Raw genomic sequence first — 17,301 nt, forward strand, 5'->3', positions numbered from 1 at the left:
CAGTTTACCAGCCTCACCTACTGAAACCTAGACATCAACACAGGAAAAGCATAGGAAACACACACTATTGTCACTGAATAATTGGGTCACTCTGGTTTTGATCTTTCTGGACTAAAGGAATGTTATTGTGCCAATATAAAACTGGGGCAGATCCAGGGTCAGCACTATACGCTGCACATGATTTCACAGATTTCTTAAAGAGATAGACAGAGTCACTCTGTACTTACCGTATATACTCGAGTATAAGCCGAGATTTTCAGCCCAAATTTTTGGGCTGAAAGTGCCCCTCTCGGCTTATACTCGAGTCACGGTGGGCGGCAGGGTCGGCGGGTGAGGGGGTGAGGGCGCTGAGGCATACTTACCTGCTTCCAGCGATCCTGACGCTCCCCCTGCCGTCCAACGGTTTTCGGTGCTGCAGTTCTTCCACTGTTCAGCGGTCACGTGGAAACCGCTCATTAGAGAAATGAATAAGCGGCTCCACCTCCCATAGGGGTGGAGCCGCATATTCATTTCTCTAATCAGCGGTGACGGTGACCGCTGATAGAGGAAGAGGCTGCGGCACCGAAGACAGCTGTACGGGGGAAGGAGCCGGACGCCGAGAGCAGGTAAGTATGTCATATTCACCTGTCCCCGTTTCACACGCCGGGCGTCGCTCCATCTTCCCGGCGTCGCTCCGCTCTGACTGTGCAGGTCAGAGGGCGCGATGACGCATATAGTGTGCGCGGCGCCCTCTGCCTGATCAGTCAGAGCGGAGAGACGCCGGGACCGGACGCCGGGAGCTGCAAGCAAGAGAGCTGAGTATGTGTGTGTTTTTTTTTATTGCAGCAGCAGCACAGATTTATGTGGAGCATCTATGGGGCAATATGAACGGTGCAGAGCACTATATGGCACAGCTATGGGGCAGTATGAACGGTGCAGAGCATATAGGGCACAGCTATGGGGCAATATGAACGGTGCAGAGCACTATATGGCACAGCTATGGGGTAGTATGAACGGTGCAGAGCACTATATGGCACAGCTATGGGGCAGTATGAACGGTGCAGAGCATATAGGGCACAGCTATGGGGCAATATGAACGGTGCAGAGCACTATATGGCACAGCTATGGGGTAGTATGAACGGTGCAGTGCACTATATGGCACAGCTATGGGGCAGTATGAACGGTGCAGAGCACTATATGGCACAGCTATGGGGCAGTATGAACGGTGCAGAGCACTATATGGTACAGCTATGGGGCAGTATGAACGGTGCAGTGCACTATATGGCAGAGCTATGGGGCAATATGAACGGTGCAGAGCACTATATGGCACAGCTATGGGGCAGTATGAACGGTGCAGAGCATATAGGGCACAGCTATGGGGCAATATGAACGGTGCAGAGCACTATATGGCACAGCTATGGGGTAGTATGAACGGTGCAGTGCACTATATGGCACAGCTATGGGGCAGTATGAACGGTGCAGAGCACTATATGGCACAGCTATGGGGCAGTATGAACGGTGCAGAGCACTATATGGTACAGCTATGGGGCAGTATGAACGGTGCAGTGCACTATATGGCAGAGCTATGGGGCAATATGAACGGTGCAGAGCACTATATGGCACAGCTATGGGGCAGTATGAACGGTGCAGAGCATATAGGGCACAGCTATGGGGCAATATGAACGGTGCAGAGCACTATATGGCACAGCTATGGGGTAGTATGAACGGTGCAGAGCACTATATGGCACAGCTATGGGGCAGTATGAACGGTGCAGAGCACTATATGGCACAGCTATGGGGCAGTATGAACGGTGCAGAGCACTATATGGCACAGCTATGGGGCAGTATGAACGGTGCAGAGCACTATATGGCACAGCTATGGGGCAGTATGAACGGTGCAGAGCACTATATGGTACAGCTATGGGGCAGTATGAACGGTGCAGAGCACTATATGGCACAGCTATGGGGCAGTATGAACGGTGCTGAGAACTATATGGCACAGCTATGGGGCAGTATGAACGGTGCAGTGCACTATATGGCAGAGCTATGGGGCAGTATGAACGGTGCAGAGCACTATATGGCACAGCTATGGGGCAGTATGAACGGTGCTGAGAACTATATGGCACAGCTATGGGGCAGTATGAACGGTGCAGAGCACTATATGGCACAGCTATGGAGAAATAATGAACGGTGCAGAGCACTATATGGCACAGCTATGGGGAAATAATAAACGGTGCAGAGCACTATATGGCACAGCTATGGGGAAATAATGATCTATTTTTATTTTTGAAATTCACCGGTAGCTGCTGCATTTCCACCCTAGGCTTATACTCGAGTCAATAAGTTTTCCCAGTTTTTTGTGGCAAAATTAGGGGGGTCGGCTTATACTCGAGTATATACGGTACATTACATTACTTATCTTTTACTGATCCTGAGTTACCTCCTGTATTATACCCCAGAGCTGCACTCACTATTCTGCTGGTGCAGTCACTGTGTACATACATTACATTACTGATCCTGAGTTACATCCTGTATTATACCCCAGAGCTGCACTCACTATTCTGCTGGTGCAGTCACTGTGTACATACATTACATTTCTGATCCTGAGTTACATCCTGTATTATATCCCAGAGCTGCACTCACTATTCTGCTGGTGCAGTCACTGTGTACATACATTACATTACTGATCCTGAGTTACATCCTGTATTATACCCCAGAGCTGCACTCACTATTCTGCTGGTGCAGTCACTGTGTACATACATAACATTACTGATCCTGAGTTACATCCTGTGTTATACTCCAGAGCTGCACTCACTATTCTGCTGGTGCAGTCACTGTGTACATACATTACATTACTGATCCTGAGGTACATCATGTATTATACCCCAGAGCTGCACTCACTATTCTGCTGGTGCAGTCACTGTGTACATACATTACATTTCTGATCCTGAGTTACATCCTTTATTATACCCCGGAGCTGTACTCACTATTCTGCTGGTGCAGTCACTGTGTACATACATTACATTACTGATCCTGAGTTACATCCTGTATTATACCCCAGAGCTGCACTCACTATTCTGCTGGTGCAGTCACTGTGCACATACATTACATTTCTGATCCTGAGTTACATCCTTTATTATACCCCGGAGCTGTACTCACTATTCTGCTGGTGCAGTCACTGTGTACATACATTACATTACTGATCCTGAGTTACATCCTGTATTATACCCCAGAGCTGCACTCACTATTCTGCTGGTGCAGTCACTGTGTACATACATTACATTACTGATCCTGAGTTACATCCTGTATTATACTCCGGAGCTGCACTCACTATTCTGCTGGTGCAGTCACTGTGTACATACATTACATTACTGATCCTGAGTTACATCCTGTATTATACTCCAGAGCTGCACTCACTATTCTGCTGGTGCAGTCACTGTGTACAAAAAAAATTGTTTCCAAAATTGTGCTGATGTAAAGTAGACATGTGGTAAGTGTTATTTATTAACTATTTTTCGTGACATATCTCTCTGATTTAAGGGCATAAAAATACAAAGTTTGAAAATTGCAAAATTTTAAAAATTTTCGCCATATTTCTGTTTTTTTTCATAAATAATCGCAAGTAATATCGAAGAAATGTTACCACTAACATGAAGTACAATATGTCACGAAAAAACAATCTCAGAATCAGCGGGATCCGTTGAAGCGTTCCAGAGTTATAACCTCATAAAGGGACAGTGGTCAGAATTGCAAAAATTGGCTCCGTCATTAAGTACCAAATTGGCTCTGTCACTAAGGGGTTAAAGCCGCAATGCTCCTCTGGGAAATATGCAAATGGACAATTTGCATGGAAAAATGGCTGTTATTCCTAAACTTTTCACAGGATATTTTTGTTCAGCCTCTTTAATTAATCCTGAAAGTCTCCTCTTCAATCCCATCTCCGTTGTTTCATTTTACATCAAAAATAGCGGCCTGCAGAGCTGAAATCATGAAGATTCAGTCACCGGCCAAATATTTCTGGACCTAATTGTATATACTGCGTATACGCTCACACACCATCCTCAGTATATTAGTGCTATAATAACTGTGACCACGCAGCAGACGTCGGAGCCGTACTACAAGACAGAACATATTTTAATAAAATCGATTCAGTGGAACATTTACAAAAAAAAAAAGTGAAACGATACAAAGTGCTTGAATACAAAAGTGAGCACAGCCTCCGCAGCCGCGTTCATGGAGGTGTGTCACAGAATAGTGCGGGAAGAATCAGACGTACATGAAAAACCATTGACATCTGACAGCCACATGTGGCGCTCTAGCTGCAGGAGAGATCGGAGGAGAGCGGGAGGGAGGGTAGGGGCCAGTAACAAGGAGATGGGGGCATACACCGAAACACTGGCCCAGTGTCTGTGGTTTAGCTGCAGTGGTGATATCACGTCAACAACGCTGCAGTCAATCACTGACCTCAGTGGCTACGCCAATGTACATGACATAAGACAGTGATTGGCTGCAGCGCTGTCGAAGTGATGTTCGAGTCAAACATCAAAGAGGGAAAAACAAGGGAAACTTATATATTAGAAACAGCAGGTTGTGCGACATATTATTTATGATGAATAAACTCCCCCCACACCAGGATGAAGCGCGCATTTTGTATTATATTCACCATGTCAGGTGCTCTCCCCCTGCACTGAGGGTGAGCTAAGGAGTGGAGTGGGGGAAGGGACCTGACAACTGTTCTGAGCACATTTCTGTCTCACAAATGAAGTTGTCACTTGGCAAGCCGAGCTCTGTTTAACAGTATTAAATACTGTAATACCGCCTCATATGTACAAGAATATAACTACTATAATACTGTCCCTATACAAAAGAACTGACTAATAAAATACTATTCCCTATAGAAAAAAAAACTAGCTGATATTATACGACCCCATATACTGTATACTAGAAAATATAACTACTATGATGCTGCTCCCAGTGAAAAGGAATAAAACTATCATAATACTGCCACTATGTGCTAGAATATACTACTGCTCTCTACAGAAAATTTAATTAATATATTACTGTCCTTATAGAAAAAAAAAGTAACGGCAGTAATCTTAGACCCGCTGTACATCAGTAGAAATACTATAATACTGCCCTTATGTACAAGAATATACTACTCCTTGAAAATGTATTCATACCCCATAAACTTTTCCACATTTTTTCACATTGCAAAAAAAAAGGTTTATAAAAATATTTAAAAAATATAAAAAGCTCCAATCAGCGCTCTTTGGCCCCATTCAAAATAAAACAATAAAAAACTAAAAAAAATAAGCCCCAAATATTACTTTAATTAATCCAATCAGTAAACGGCGTAACGAGAAAAAAAAAATCAAAACTCCAGATTTACTTTTTTTTTGGTCACGTGAGCATTGCAATAAAATACAATTACAGGCGATTAAAAAATCGTATCTACCCCAAAATGCTTACAATAAAAAACATCAGATCGGTGTGCAAAAAAATAAACCCTCACCCAGCCCCAGTTCCTGAAAAATGGAGAGTGAAGTGATCAAAAATGATTTTGAAAAGGTCGAAGTTTTAAATTCTTATTTTGCATCTGTGTTCTCTATGAGAGCAAATGTAACATCAACTGATCTTCACGGTGCCATTGAAGGAATAAAATAATCCACACTATCCATAAACAGAGAGATGCTGAGGGAACACTTAGCTAATTTAAATTAATTTAAATATTCTGATCCAGAATAAATAAATCCTGCGGTACTGAAGAAGATAGCAGAGGAAATTGCAGAACCACTAACCAGAATGTTTGAAAAACCTTGGAGAACAGGAGAAATCCCAGAAGATTGGAGAAGGGCAAATGTTGCCCCTATGTTCAAAAAAGGAAAGAAGACAGACCCAGGAAATTACAGGCCAGTGAGCCTTACTTCTATACCAGGAAAGATCTTTGAACAAATTATTAAATAGCCTGCATGTAAGTACTTGGATAATAATACAGTAAATAACCAGAGTCAGCATGGGTTTGTAGCAAACAAGTCATGCCAGACTAATCTAATTTCTTTCTATGATGGAATGACTGACTGGGTGGATCAAGGAAATGCAGTAGATATAGTATATCACAACTTCATCAAAGCATTTGATAAAGTATCTCAGAATATCCTTATTGAAAAAATGACCAAGTATGGGATTGACAAGGCTACGGTTAGGTGGATTCATAACTAGCTCAGTGATCGTACACAAAGAGTGGTGGTAAATGGTTGCACATTTAATTGGAAGAGTCTTTCAAGTGGGGTATCACAAGGCTCTGTCCTAGCCCCAGTGTTGTTCAACATTTTTATAAATGATCTAGATAAGGGAACTGAAGGTTAACTAATCAAATTTGCAGACAATGCAATGCTAGGAAGCATAGCTAACACTAGAGAAGACAGAGAAAGGATTCAGAAGGATCTAGATATGCTTGAACAATGGGCAGTGACTAATAGAATGGTATTTAACAAGGAGAAATTACAGATTCTACATCTGGGCAAGAGAAACAAAATTACATCTATAGAATGGGAGGAATAGAACTAAGCAACAGCACGTGTGAAAAAGACTTGGGTATACTAATAGACCACAGACTGCACATGAGTCAGTGTGATGCAGCAGCAAAATGGAAAAGACAGTTCTAGAGTGATCTAGACTCTATGCTTCTCTAGAACAAATCTGGGGTTTATGGAAGAGTGGCAAGAAGAAAGACATTTTTGAAAACAAGCCATAAGAAATCCCATTTGCAGTTTGCAAAAAGCCATGTAGGGGACACAGCAAGCATGTGGAAGAAGGTGCTCTGGTCAGATGAGAAGTAGAACTATTTGGGCTAAATGCAAAACATTATGTGTGCTGGAAAGCTAATACTGCATATCACCCTGAAAACACCATCCCCACCGTTAAACATGGTGGTGGCAGCATCATGCCGTGGGGGGCTCTTCTTCAGCAGGAAAGCTTATCAGATTTGATGGGAAGATGGATGGAGCTAAATACAGGGCGCTGAAGGAAAACCTTTTGGAGGCTGTGAAAGAATTGAGAGTGGGGTATAGGTTCACATTCCAACAGAACAACGACCCTAAACATCCTGCCAGGGCTACATTGGATGGTTTAGATCACAACATATTCATGTGTGTGAATGACCCAGTCACAGTTCAGACCTAAATCCCGTTAAGAATCTGTGACAAGACGTGAAAATTGCTGATCACAGACGCCTCCATCCAATCTCACTGAGTGTGAGCAAATGTGCAAAGAAGGGGCACAAAGGTCACCTCTAGATGTGCAAAGTTGGTAGAGACCGATCCCAAAAGACTGCAACAGTAATTACAGCAAAAGATGGTCCTACAAAGTATTGACTCAGGGGGGCTGAATACTAATGCACTTCACAAATTTCAGATTTATATTTTTTAAATTAATTAGGAAACTTGGTACATTCCTTTTACACGTCACAAATACTTGCTACTCCGTGCTGGCATCGCATAAAATCCCAATAAAATACATTTAAGTGTGTGGGTGTCACAGGACAAAATGTGGAAAAGTTCACAGGGTATGAATACTTTTTCAAGGCACTGAAACTACTATAATACTGCCCCTATGGATCTTATTACAACTACTATAATACTGCCCCCTATGTGCAAGAATATAACTGCCATAATACTAACCCAATGGGAAGAAAAACTTCCGCAGCATGAATATTGAGCTGAGTGGGTAAGTCGTGCTTGTGCTGGTAGAGAAGGATCCCTTAGTAGACTTCCCCGTAGATGCTACATATATACAAATAATAGGTCGCCCCGGATTTACAAAACTACAAAAACATCAGTTGCGATATATTACAGGTCAGGAACGAGCAGGCGTCGGTGACGTCCGGGCTTTGGCTGCCGCTCACCATTCGGCTTCCTCCAGCTCTTGATAACAGTGGTGTTTTGGGGGGAGAGCTTGTCCCCACATCCTCGCTGTGTAGGCCGCAGGGCTTATACTTGACTGGAAATACAGTTTGAGGGGATCAGAACATCGGGGGTTACAGGAACAAGACACGGAGGAGGGTCGGGCGACATCGGTGGGTGAACTTCCAAGATCCTATTGGGATGAGATTGAGGGATGATGTCACAGTCGCTTGTACTCTAGAAGATATATAAAAATCATACACTTTACCTTAGAGCGAGAATGGTCATGGCGGCTTCTACTGTTTAGTAGCATTAACCGGCAGATTATATGAACCAATCACAAGCTCACAGTAAGGGCTGCCATTTTTGTTGGGTACATGTTAATGAAGACACCTACAGAGAACTGTTAAAAGCCATGTAATCTATGCAGCGAAGATGTCTGTTGTTACCGCTGTGTCTGGTAAGTATCTATTAGAATATAGAGCAATATATTCAGGTTATAGAACTGTCATGATGGGACTGGTGAGTAAACTGGGACCAGGGGCACCTTTCCTGGCCTTAACACTAGGGGGCGCCCTAACTCGCCCTGTTCCCTGGGACACCTCAGATGGCGAGGATGCCGGGGCCTCCGCCCTTGCCCTGTCTCCTAGACGCAGCCCTGCGATAATCCTTCTCCCCCAACCGGGGAAGAGAGGTGCTTCAGTGTACCGCAATACACCAACCCGACAAACAGGGTAACAAAGACAAGTGTAAACGAAAACTCCACTTACACAAAATATACTCTCACAAATAACAGATGTATTCACCAGGGTGTGTAGGAAGGGGGGAAGGAAAGAAGGCAGGTAAGGATGAAGAATTTCCAAGCGAACAAACCAAGCAACAGTCGCACAATAAACTCCTCCAGCTCTCCAGACACCAGCTCCTCACTCTCCAGATCTATATAGCAAGTGCTAACTCAGACAAGGACCTGGCCAGCAGGCCTAGCCTTTATAGGATAGAGGAATGGTTAACTGAGCACAGCTGAAAGCAGGGATTTCCACATTGCCGATTAACCCCTGTCCAGCTGAAAGAAAACAAACACATTTAACACCAAAGAAGTGTTTCCTCTCAGCGGCGAAGCAGGAGCCATCGGACACTGTGGTCTTCAGGCTCTGCTCTGTCGCGGTAACCCCGTGACAAGACCATTCTATCTGGTCCATGGAAAAAATAATAGATATATAGTGAAAACCCCATGGTAATAAAGCTGCCTCAACTGGAGAACCACATCAGACACTTGTTTCGCAACATGCTTGGTCAGGGGAAACTTGTAAACATATGATGAAATTTGAGTGAAGTGCAGTCTCTTGGAGAGGCAGCATTATTATCACTAGGTATTTACTCTACATGTAATTCCTTTCCCATATACCACATTTATTGTTTGTTTTTTTCCGTTAGACTGTATATATTGCTTTGTACACCTGTGTAACCCCCAGGCCAGTACCTATCCCCTCTGTTTCCATTTCGGTTCCTGGACGGTTGCGCACATATTTTTTTGCGTGATGCAGTTCTGCTTATTTCTTGGGACTTTTGGTGCAGCTCAGCACTGGCTGTGTAGACAGCTCCTCTCTATGAGCCTGGGATGGGGCTGTCTTCTATTTAAACTCCTGAAACTCTGACTCCCACTGCCAGTTAACCGTTTATCTACTGTGGTTCAGTCCTATACTTACATCTCCTGCTTAGCTTCCTAGTATTCCCGTTTCCTGACCTTTCTTTTGCCTTCTGATTTTGTACCTTGACTTCTCTCCTGGTTCTGACCCTCTTACCTGAATACTCCTGCCAGCCTGCACCACCAGCCAGCAGCTGATTCCGTGGGGTTAAAGGGTCAAAGCCAAGTCAACCTTCGGGATCTTGCTTGTGCTGAGCCTGTCTGTGGTAAGCACAGAGCCAGGTTACACTCGCTCTTTTATTTCCTTGAAGTATTCATCTCCTGTGTAACTGGCAAAAGATATGGTTCTTACTTCCTATTATCCTTATTTGCTGATGCAGCTACTTTCCATGTCTGAGATTGTTGATCATTTTATTTAGAACCTCTTGTATTGTTATTAGTCTATCCAGTAGTTTCTTTGTGCCTGATATTGTTTATGTTTCTATATTGTTTTCTGATTTTTATTGCTTTCTGTATTTTGAGTCCTGCACTCCTTTCATTATAGGTAGTTTTATTTGCTTGTTGTTTTCTGTACTTGTTGTATGGCTGATAAAGCGGGTTGGATATTGTACAGCTTTCCCCCTTACCTTTGCTATACTAAACTTTTCACAAGCTGTGGGTAGAGGGTTTTCAGCCTCAAAGACCTCTTCCTGCTCTTTCTGAATCAAGTCAACCTCTTCTGGTGAGGAACTCCCAAAATTATTCAGTACACAGGTTACCTGAAGGTATAAAAGCCAAAAGAGAGAGAGAGATAAAGAGATAATACAATTTCATACAGTATATTTTGTATTTTTTTACCCTTTCTATTAATTTCATCATGATCTCAAACCACTAGGAATATTAAGTGATAAGCCCTAAAATACCCAAAACTACCAGGGACAATAGATATTAACCCGAAACCACCCTAGTCTACCATGGACAATGTCCCAACCAAACACGATGAGAGGGTCCAGCTCCACCAATAGTCCTACAAGCGTTAGTGACTGTGTTGTTCTCTTTCACATGTGTCACGATAATGTAAAAATGCCATATTGTGAGTTTAGTTCTAGAAGGTACCATGGCACAGACACACAATGCAGATTCGACCCCCCATTTCTCCCCCACTGCATTCGTTGATACAAAAATAAAGCCCTATGGCAGACACACTCTGTGCAACTTGATACCAATGTGTAGCAGCCCCCACTGAGCAGTTTATGGCTTTTAGCTGCTGCATACAAGTCTCCCTACCCTACTCATTCCCCCTTCCCACCTGGTACTGGTTGAAACTGGTGTAGAAACCATGAGCTTCTATTGTTCTTTTAAGGTTATCTATAGTGGCAACGATCAGGGCTAGAGATATAAGGATTATATATTCCGGACGTCCATCGAGGGATCTATAACTCACTAGAACCGCTAGAAGCGAAACCCAACGAGTGCAAAGAGCTGGTTTCTCCATAAGCGGGTTGTGTAAATACACCGTATTTACACTTAAAAGAATCGCCCCAACGTGGTGCACCTCCTGATCATTGTGTCGTCTTTCTACGAGGCTCCTACTCCAAGATATGTGGGATGATGATTTTTCATAATGCTTAGACGGGGGAAAATCCATCCTTTAACTGAGGTCACCACAGGGGGAGGGCTTTGGTTTTAGGCTAGAAAATAACTGAGTGAAGCAGGAGTCTTCACGTGTCTTTTGTCCGGGGTCTAGCTGCTATACAGAGGTGTGATATGTATCTTGATGTGTCTCCTGAGCACATGGGCAACCAGGAGATGAAATGATCTGATGTAAGTGTTTTTCAACTTTAATCCCATTTTATTTGTAATTGTACTATACATATATGCTACTTGTCTTCTTTATAATATCTTTTTATTATTCTGTAAACACTGCCTACCTTTTTTTGGAGTAAAATATATAAAATTACTATCTTTGTCTCTCCTTGCTCTAACTGTCACATCCTCTGAGGTACTAATTTGGGTTGGCTCCAGACCCATTACTATGTAAGAAATCAGAGCTGGTGGCAGCAGATTTGTTCTGTGCGTTTGGGAGGCTTTGTAGCGACGGCGGCGTTGATAATTATTGTTCCCACCTGAGTGGGAGTAGTTATATCGCCCTCGCTGCAGTGTGCCCCTTAGCCAGTACAAAGTAAGGCAGCCTTTCTGGTGACTAATTATCCTAGGTGACTGACCTGAGGTTAAGGGGGGCGACAGAGAGCTGCAAGTTCCAAACCGGAACTGGGAAGTGAGATATTGATAAATCTCCTTCAGAAGGAACCAGGGGCAACCAAACAACCCCGGTTCATGACAAATTGGTGTGAGTGGTGGGGACGATAAAGGTATCCTCCCCGTGAACCGTGATATATTATTGGTGGGATCCCTGACATACAGTGGGATTCCTGACATCATGTACATTATTTTTGGAGTTTTAGTAGATTGTATTCTATTATTATACCCAATAAATGAGACACCTACTGGATTTGGCATCAGAACAAAGTGATAATCTCTAAACCTTCCAAAATCAATCACCATTTTGGAATTCAGTTAGTTGATCCTTTATCAATCACTGGTAATATTTGCCAAGATGACTTGGGCCAGTCTAGAGGTCTACTTGTGCTGCTCCTGTAGGGGATGGCTTATTACTAGGGATGAGTGGACTCATGGCTGTTTGGGTATGCCGTGTTGAAACGAACTCTACTCCAAAGTTCAGTTCGGGTACCGGAACTGTACCCGAACCCCAAGGAAAGCAAGAGGACCCAAACTTTTGAGCTGGGTAATCTCTCTCTTCTCTCTCTTTGTCTCCTCCTGAACTCTACAAATCTACAATTTAATACGTTTGTTCCGTGTTGCTTTAAACGTACTCACAACCTCAAAGAGGGAAAGTACATCCTGGTTATGTTACCCTAAGTATGTCACAATGCAAGTAAAGTACTTATCATGTGTTTGGGAAAGTTGGGTGTGCGTATGTAGTAGTTTGTCACCCATTCAGTCATCTCGCTAGCAAAACAGTAAGTGGTGGCAGCAAGAAGTGTGGTGTGGCGGTGTGAACTGGCGCTTAGCTCATTGTCAGGCTAGTGCAATAGGTGAGCGGACGAGGGAGTGCGAGAAACGTAGTTCTTCTTTGAAGTAGCATCTGAGTCACGTGTGCAGCGAGATAAGAAATTTATTTGACCTATGCCTATTGCTATTGGTCATCTCCAAATTCTTACCAAGAAAACCGCGATAGCTGCTCCGGTTATGGTCCCGGCAAGAACGTCTCTCCAGTGGTTACGGTATTCAGCAACTCGCAGCAAACAGAGCAGCCAAGAAGGAGACAGCAGTGCCAGGCACAAGGAGGGCTTTACCAGCCGGGAGCCCTTCACTTTCAGCATGAGGGTGACGTACATCTGTGGACATCAATCAATAACTAGTGAGATTCCGGTATGTCGCTTTACTCTGTATATTCTGTATATGGCTATGGGAGACTTCTCTTGTGCTGCAACTTTTCTTTTAATTGACTTCCTCCCATGACAATTAAATTTCCAAGCTCTCGCTGCTGTTACAAGGCAGACCCCCTAGGTAAGTACATAACGTAACACTACTAGTCCATGTCCATGTATAGGTTTACATTATCATTTACATTATCATCTTTATTCTCATTTGCACAAGGAAAGACTAGAAGCAATGGGATGAAACTGAATGGGAGGAGACACAGATTAGATATTAGATAAAACTTTTTGACAATTAGGGTGATAAATGAGTGGAACAGGTTGCCACCAGAGGTGGTGAGTTCTCCTTCAATGGAAGTCTTCAAACAGAGGCTGGACAGACATCTGTCTGGGATGATTTTGTGAATCCTGCTTTGAGCAGGTGGTTGGACACGATGACCCAGGAAATCCCTTCCAACTCTAACATTCTATGATTCTATGACTACCGGCACTTGGCACTACTGGATTTCTACTTTTTCAGAGGCATTTATGTCTGGACCCTTCACAATACCATTAGACGAAGGATGAATTCATGGACATCGAAGATCTCGAGAGAATAAATAACAAAGGAAGTAATTGGGAAAAGTTAAGAAACTGGACTTACCGTAGTGTAAACTGCAGCATATGCTCCAAGTGCGGCAGGTTTGGAGGGGAAGGCTTTCCGAGCCTCGATGATAAGATCAGGGTCTCCGTCGCAAGCATAGGGTGTAGAGATATATTGCATATGGGACTTGCATCCCAGGGCAGTGTAGTTGGGACGGCAGACAGACAAGAAGTGAGGGGCTTGGTTACCGGTAACTGTCTGAACAGCTCCAGCAAAGATCACGGTGCAAAACAGACCAAATGAGAAAAGCCCTAAGTCGTGAACATAAAAAGACAATTAGCCAAACTAATTATCATTTTTTTTTTACCAAATTTGGCATCATTATGATCACAAAAGTGCCCACATAGTGACCTTGGGACACTATGCCCTTGCAGCAACCATGGTGGCTCCATTATACCTGCTGTTAATGCAATAATGCAAAGTCTGAGCGTCAATGAGGCTAAGAGGTCACTTTACTTCTCAGCAGTGCCGCAGTGTATGGGTGCAGAGGTAACACTTGCCATTAGGCCCTGGTTTATAAGCCCTAATACCACATTATATATTGGTTTTATAAATGCCACATGGTAGGTCGGGCCCGGTTACAGATTTCGCACTGGAGCCCAACAGCTACAAGTTGGACGAAAGATAGTTTGGAAGATCATTTAGCTGATAGGTAACTTCACACACAGGATCACTCCTGAGGTCTCTATATGACGAAACATAGTTTGGAAGATCGTTTAGCCGATAGCTAACTTCACACACAGGATCACTCCTGAGGTCTCTATGAAGGAGCCGCTACCAAACTCCACATCTAACCGCGGCTTACTTCACATAGAACAAAAGGATATGCCATCTGAAACCGGACATGCCAGATCCTTATCTCCCCCGACATCACACTTTGGGGGAGAATCTGGAGGCCCCCATAAATATTAGGCCGTTGTTCGATCCCAATAGTATCAGTAGGTTAAGCCAAAGTCAGCCTATGGGGGACTTTACACCTCTCCCTCAAGGAGAGAACAACTTCAGTCAAGAGATAATACCTTCAAACACATTGAATGAAAGATGTCTAAACCTGAGGATTTCTGTGGGACCACCCGACCATCTTCTATGTATGGTGGCCTCACGATTGTCACCAAGATGATGTTGGAAAAGAAAAGGATCGGGCAGTCGTAACCAATTGGGGAGATAAGCCAATGACAGAGATATCTGGCAGTGGCTTTCTCCTCTCTACCCATTGAGAAGAAATTAGCTTTTAATAGCACTGAAAATTCATTTGACAGGACAAGTAGGGAGAAAAGTTTGTCTGCTATCTCATGTGTATGGGCAGCTTTACTTGTCTGGTAATGTCAGACTATACAGAAGCCTTGCCTTTTCTTTTATTCTAGACTGTCTCCCATTATTTCTAGTGTGGTAGACCCATATGTTCCCCTACATCATAATTGGATAGTTGGTGAAATAATGATGTACCCACTTGTGCTATACAGCGTCATTGTTTCAAAGTTAGACTTGGTGATAGTTGTTTTACTGGACCTTGGAGCTTCGAGCCATGTCAGGTCATCGAGCCGGAAAACTCACCCAAGATCCTGACAATGCGTCGCAGAAGAGGATTGAAGAAGCAACAATCTCCACACGAAATGATCTTCTCCCTGCTACTCCAGCGTGGATTGATAAGGACGGTGGACACTTCTCCCAGGAGGATCTGTAATCGGAAGACAACTCGCCATTAGTACCAAGTATCATGGACCGACAACTGGACACCATATCCATATGAGCTTGTAGAACATCACATGTCCGGATGAAGATCATAAATGTGTAGTTTGTCAATTCCTTGTGCTGCTTCAAGACCCTACACTATTCTTCTAAGGATTTCTATTAAAGTTTTGGAATATGGCTGAGCAGAATATGATTTGAGCCATCAGTAATCAAGTTGGCCTGCTCACAGTTGGAGTACCCGTTCTCTGAATGCTGGAGAAGTTGGTGGAGTTGAGATCAGATAATAGGAAAACCTAAAGATATTTTTTTGTGGACCTCCCATCGTCATTGTGAAAGAAGATACTTCGAAGCTAACAGTTCTCTATAAAAGTTCATATTGGTTGATTGCACAGTTCATTACTTGCCAAATAGCCTATTAAATTATTTGGTTGAGAATGTGTGAATGTAGGAAGCTTGAAGGTGGCTAGTGTTTCTAAGCGCTTTTCTTTAAGTAAAAGATACAAAATAAAAAAGTTGGACTAAAAAAGTATAGAAAAGTTTCTAAAATATTGTGGAAAACAATTAAAACAAAGTGGATCTTTGACCGAATCTATATGAGCCTCTGTAAGGGTTGTACAGGCAGAGGTGTTATTTTGCGACACCGAACACTACTGAAAGGCGTTCTGCTGCTTTTGTGATGTTAAACCTTTTAGATATTTCTCACTTGTGAACTATATTCCCCAAATGACTCAGATACTTGCAAGGAAAGTCCCAGTCCAGATAATAAACATAAACTAAACATTAATGGTGGAACATACAGTGCCTACAAGTAGTATTCAACCCCCTGCAGATTTAGCAGATTTACACATTTGGAATTAACTTGGCATTGTGACATTTGGACTGTAGATCAGCCTGGAAGTGTGAAATGCACTGCAGCAAAAAAGAATGTTATTTCTTTGTTTATTTTTTTTTTAAATTGTGAAAAGTCTTTTCAGAGGGTCATTTATTATTCAACCCCTGAACCCACCAGAATTCTGTTTGGTTCCCCTAAAGTATTAAGAAGTAGTTCAGGCACAAAGAACAATGAGCTTCACATGTTTGGATTAATTATCTCTTTTTCCATCCATTTCTGACTATTTAAGACCCTCCCCAAACTTGTGAACAGCACTCATACATGGTCAACATGGGAAAGACAAAGGAGCATTCCAAGGCCATCAGAGACAAGATCGTGGAGGGTCACAAGGCTGGCAAGGGGTACAAAACCCTTTCCAAGGAGTTGGGCCTACCTGTCTCCACTGTTGGGAGCTGTTGTGAATTCTGTTGTCGAACTCCCTCCTGTGGTCGTGAATGGTACTTCGGCGAGTTCTGTCTATGGGCTCCCTCTGGTGGCTATGAGTGAAGCTGCTGCTTCTGAGGTTCCTTACACAGGTGACGTGGTTTATCCTTTGGTTGGCTGCTCTATTTGATTCCTCTCAGATCGTTACTCCATGCCAGCTGTCAATTTTTGGATTGGTTCAGTTCGCTCCTGGATCTCTCTAGTGACCTGCCTTCTCCTGCAGAAGCTAAGTTCCTGATAGTCATTATTTGTTCACTGTTTTCTTGTCCAGCTGGTTATCATGATTTTGTCTTGCTAGCTGGAAGCTCTGGGATGCAGAGTGGCCCCTCCGCACCGTGAGTCGGTGCGGAGGTCCTTTTTGCACACTCTGCGTGGTCTTTTGTAGGTTTTTGTGCTGATCGCAAAGTTACCTTTCCTATCCTCTGTCTATTTAGTAAGTCTGGCCTCCCTTTGCTGAAATCTGTTTCATTTCTGCGTTTGTGACTTTCATCTTTACTCACAGTCAATATATGTGGGGGGCTTTCTTTACCTTTGGGGAATTTCTCTGAGGCAAGGTAGGCTTTAGTTTCTATCTCTAGGGCTAGATAGTTCTTAGGCTGTGACGAGGCGCCTAGGTCTGGTCAGGAGCGCTCCACGGCTATTTCTAGTGTGTGTGATAGGATTAGGGCTTGCGGTCAGCAGAGCTC

The 17,301-nt window shown here is 43.4% G+C and overlaps 1 protein-coding gene across 2 annotated transcripts in view; it reads right to left on the reverse strand.

Moving 5' to 3' along the window:
• Positions 1 to 4,095: 4,095 nt before the first annotated feature.
• Positions 4,096 to 17,301, reverse strand: part of PLPPR2 (phospholipid phosphatase related 2) — a 30,903-nt gene continuing 17,697 nt past the window's right edge. Inside the window, exons 4-8 of one of the 2 annotated variants that reach the window (XM_069767219.1) lie at positions 15,163 to 15,286; positions 13,609 to 13,859; positions 12,747 to 12,923; positions 10,152 to 10,283; positions 4,096 to 8,117 (exon numbers count right to left, since the gene is read on the reverse strand). In XM_069767219.1, the coding sequence (XP_069623320.1) occupies positions 7,968 to 8,117; positions 10,152 to 10,283; positions 12,747 to 12,923; positions 13,609 to 13,859; positions 15,163 to 15,286 (834 nt within the window). In that variant the 3' untranslated portion in view covers positions 4,096 to 7,967. The remainder of the gene's footprint in view (positions 8,118 to 10,151; positions 10,284 to 12,746; positions 12,924 to 13,608; positions 13,860 to 15,162; positions 15,287 to 17,301) is intronic. The other variant, XM_069767218.1, reaches the window with a different exon arrangement.

Source organism: Ranitomeya imitator, chromosome 4 (genome assembly GCF_032444005.1).
Source record: "Ranitomeya imitator isolate aRanImi1 chromosome 4, aRanImi1.pri, whole genome shotgun sequence".
Lineage (NCBI taxonomy): Eukaryota > Metazoa > Chordata > Amphibia > Anura > Dendrobatidae > Ranitomeya > Ranitomeya imitator.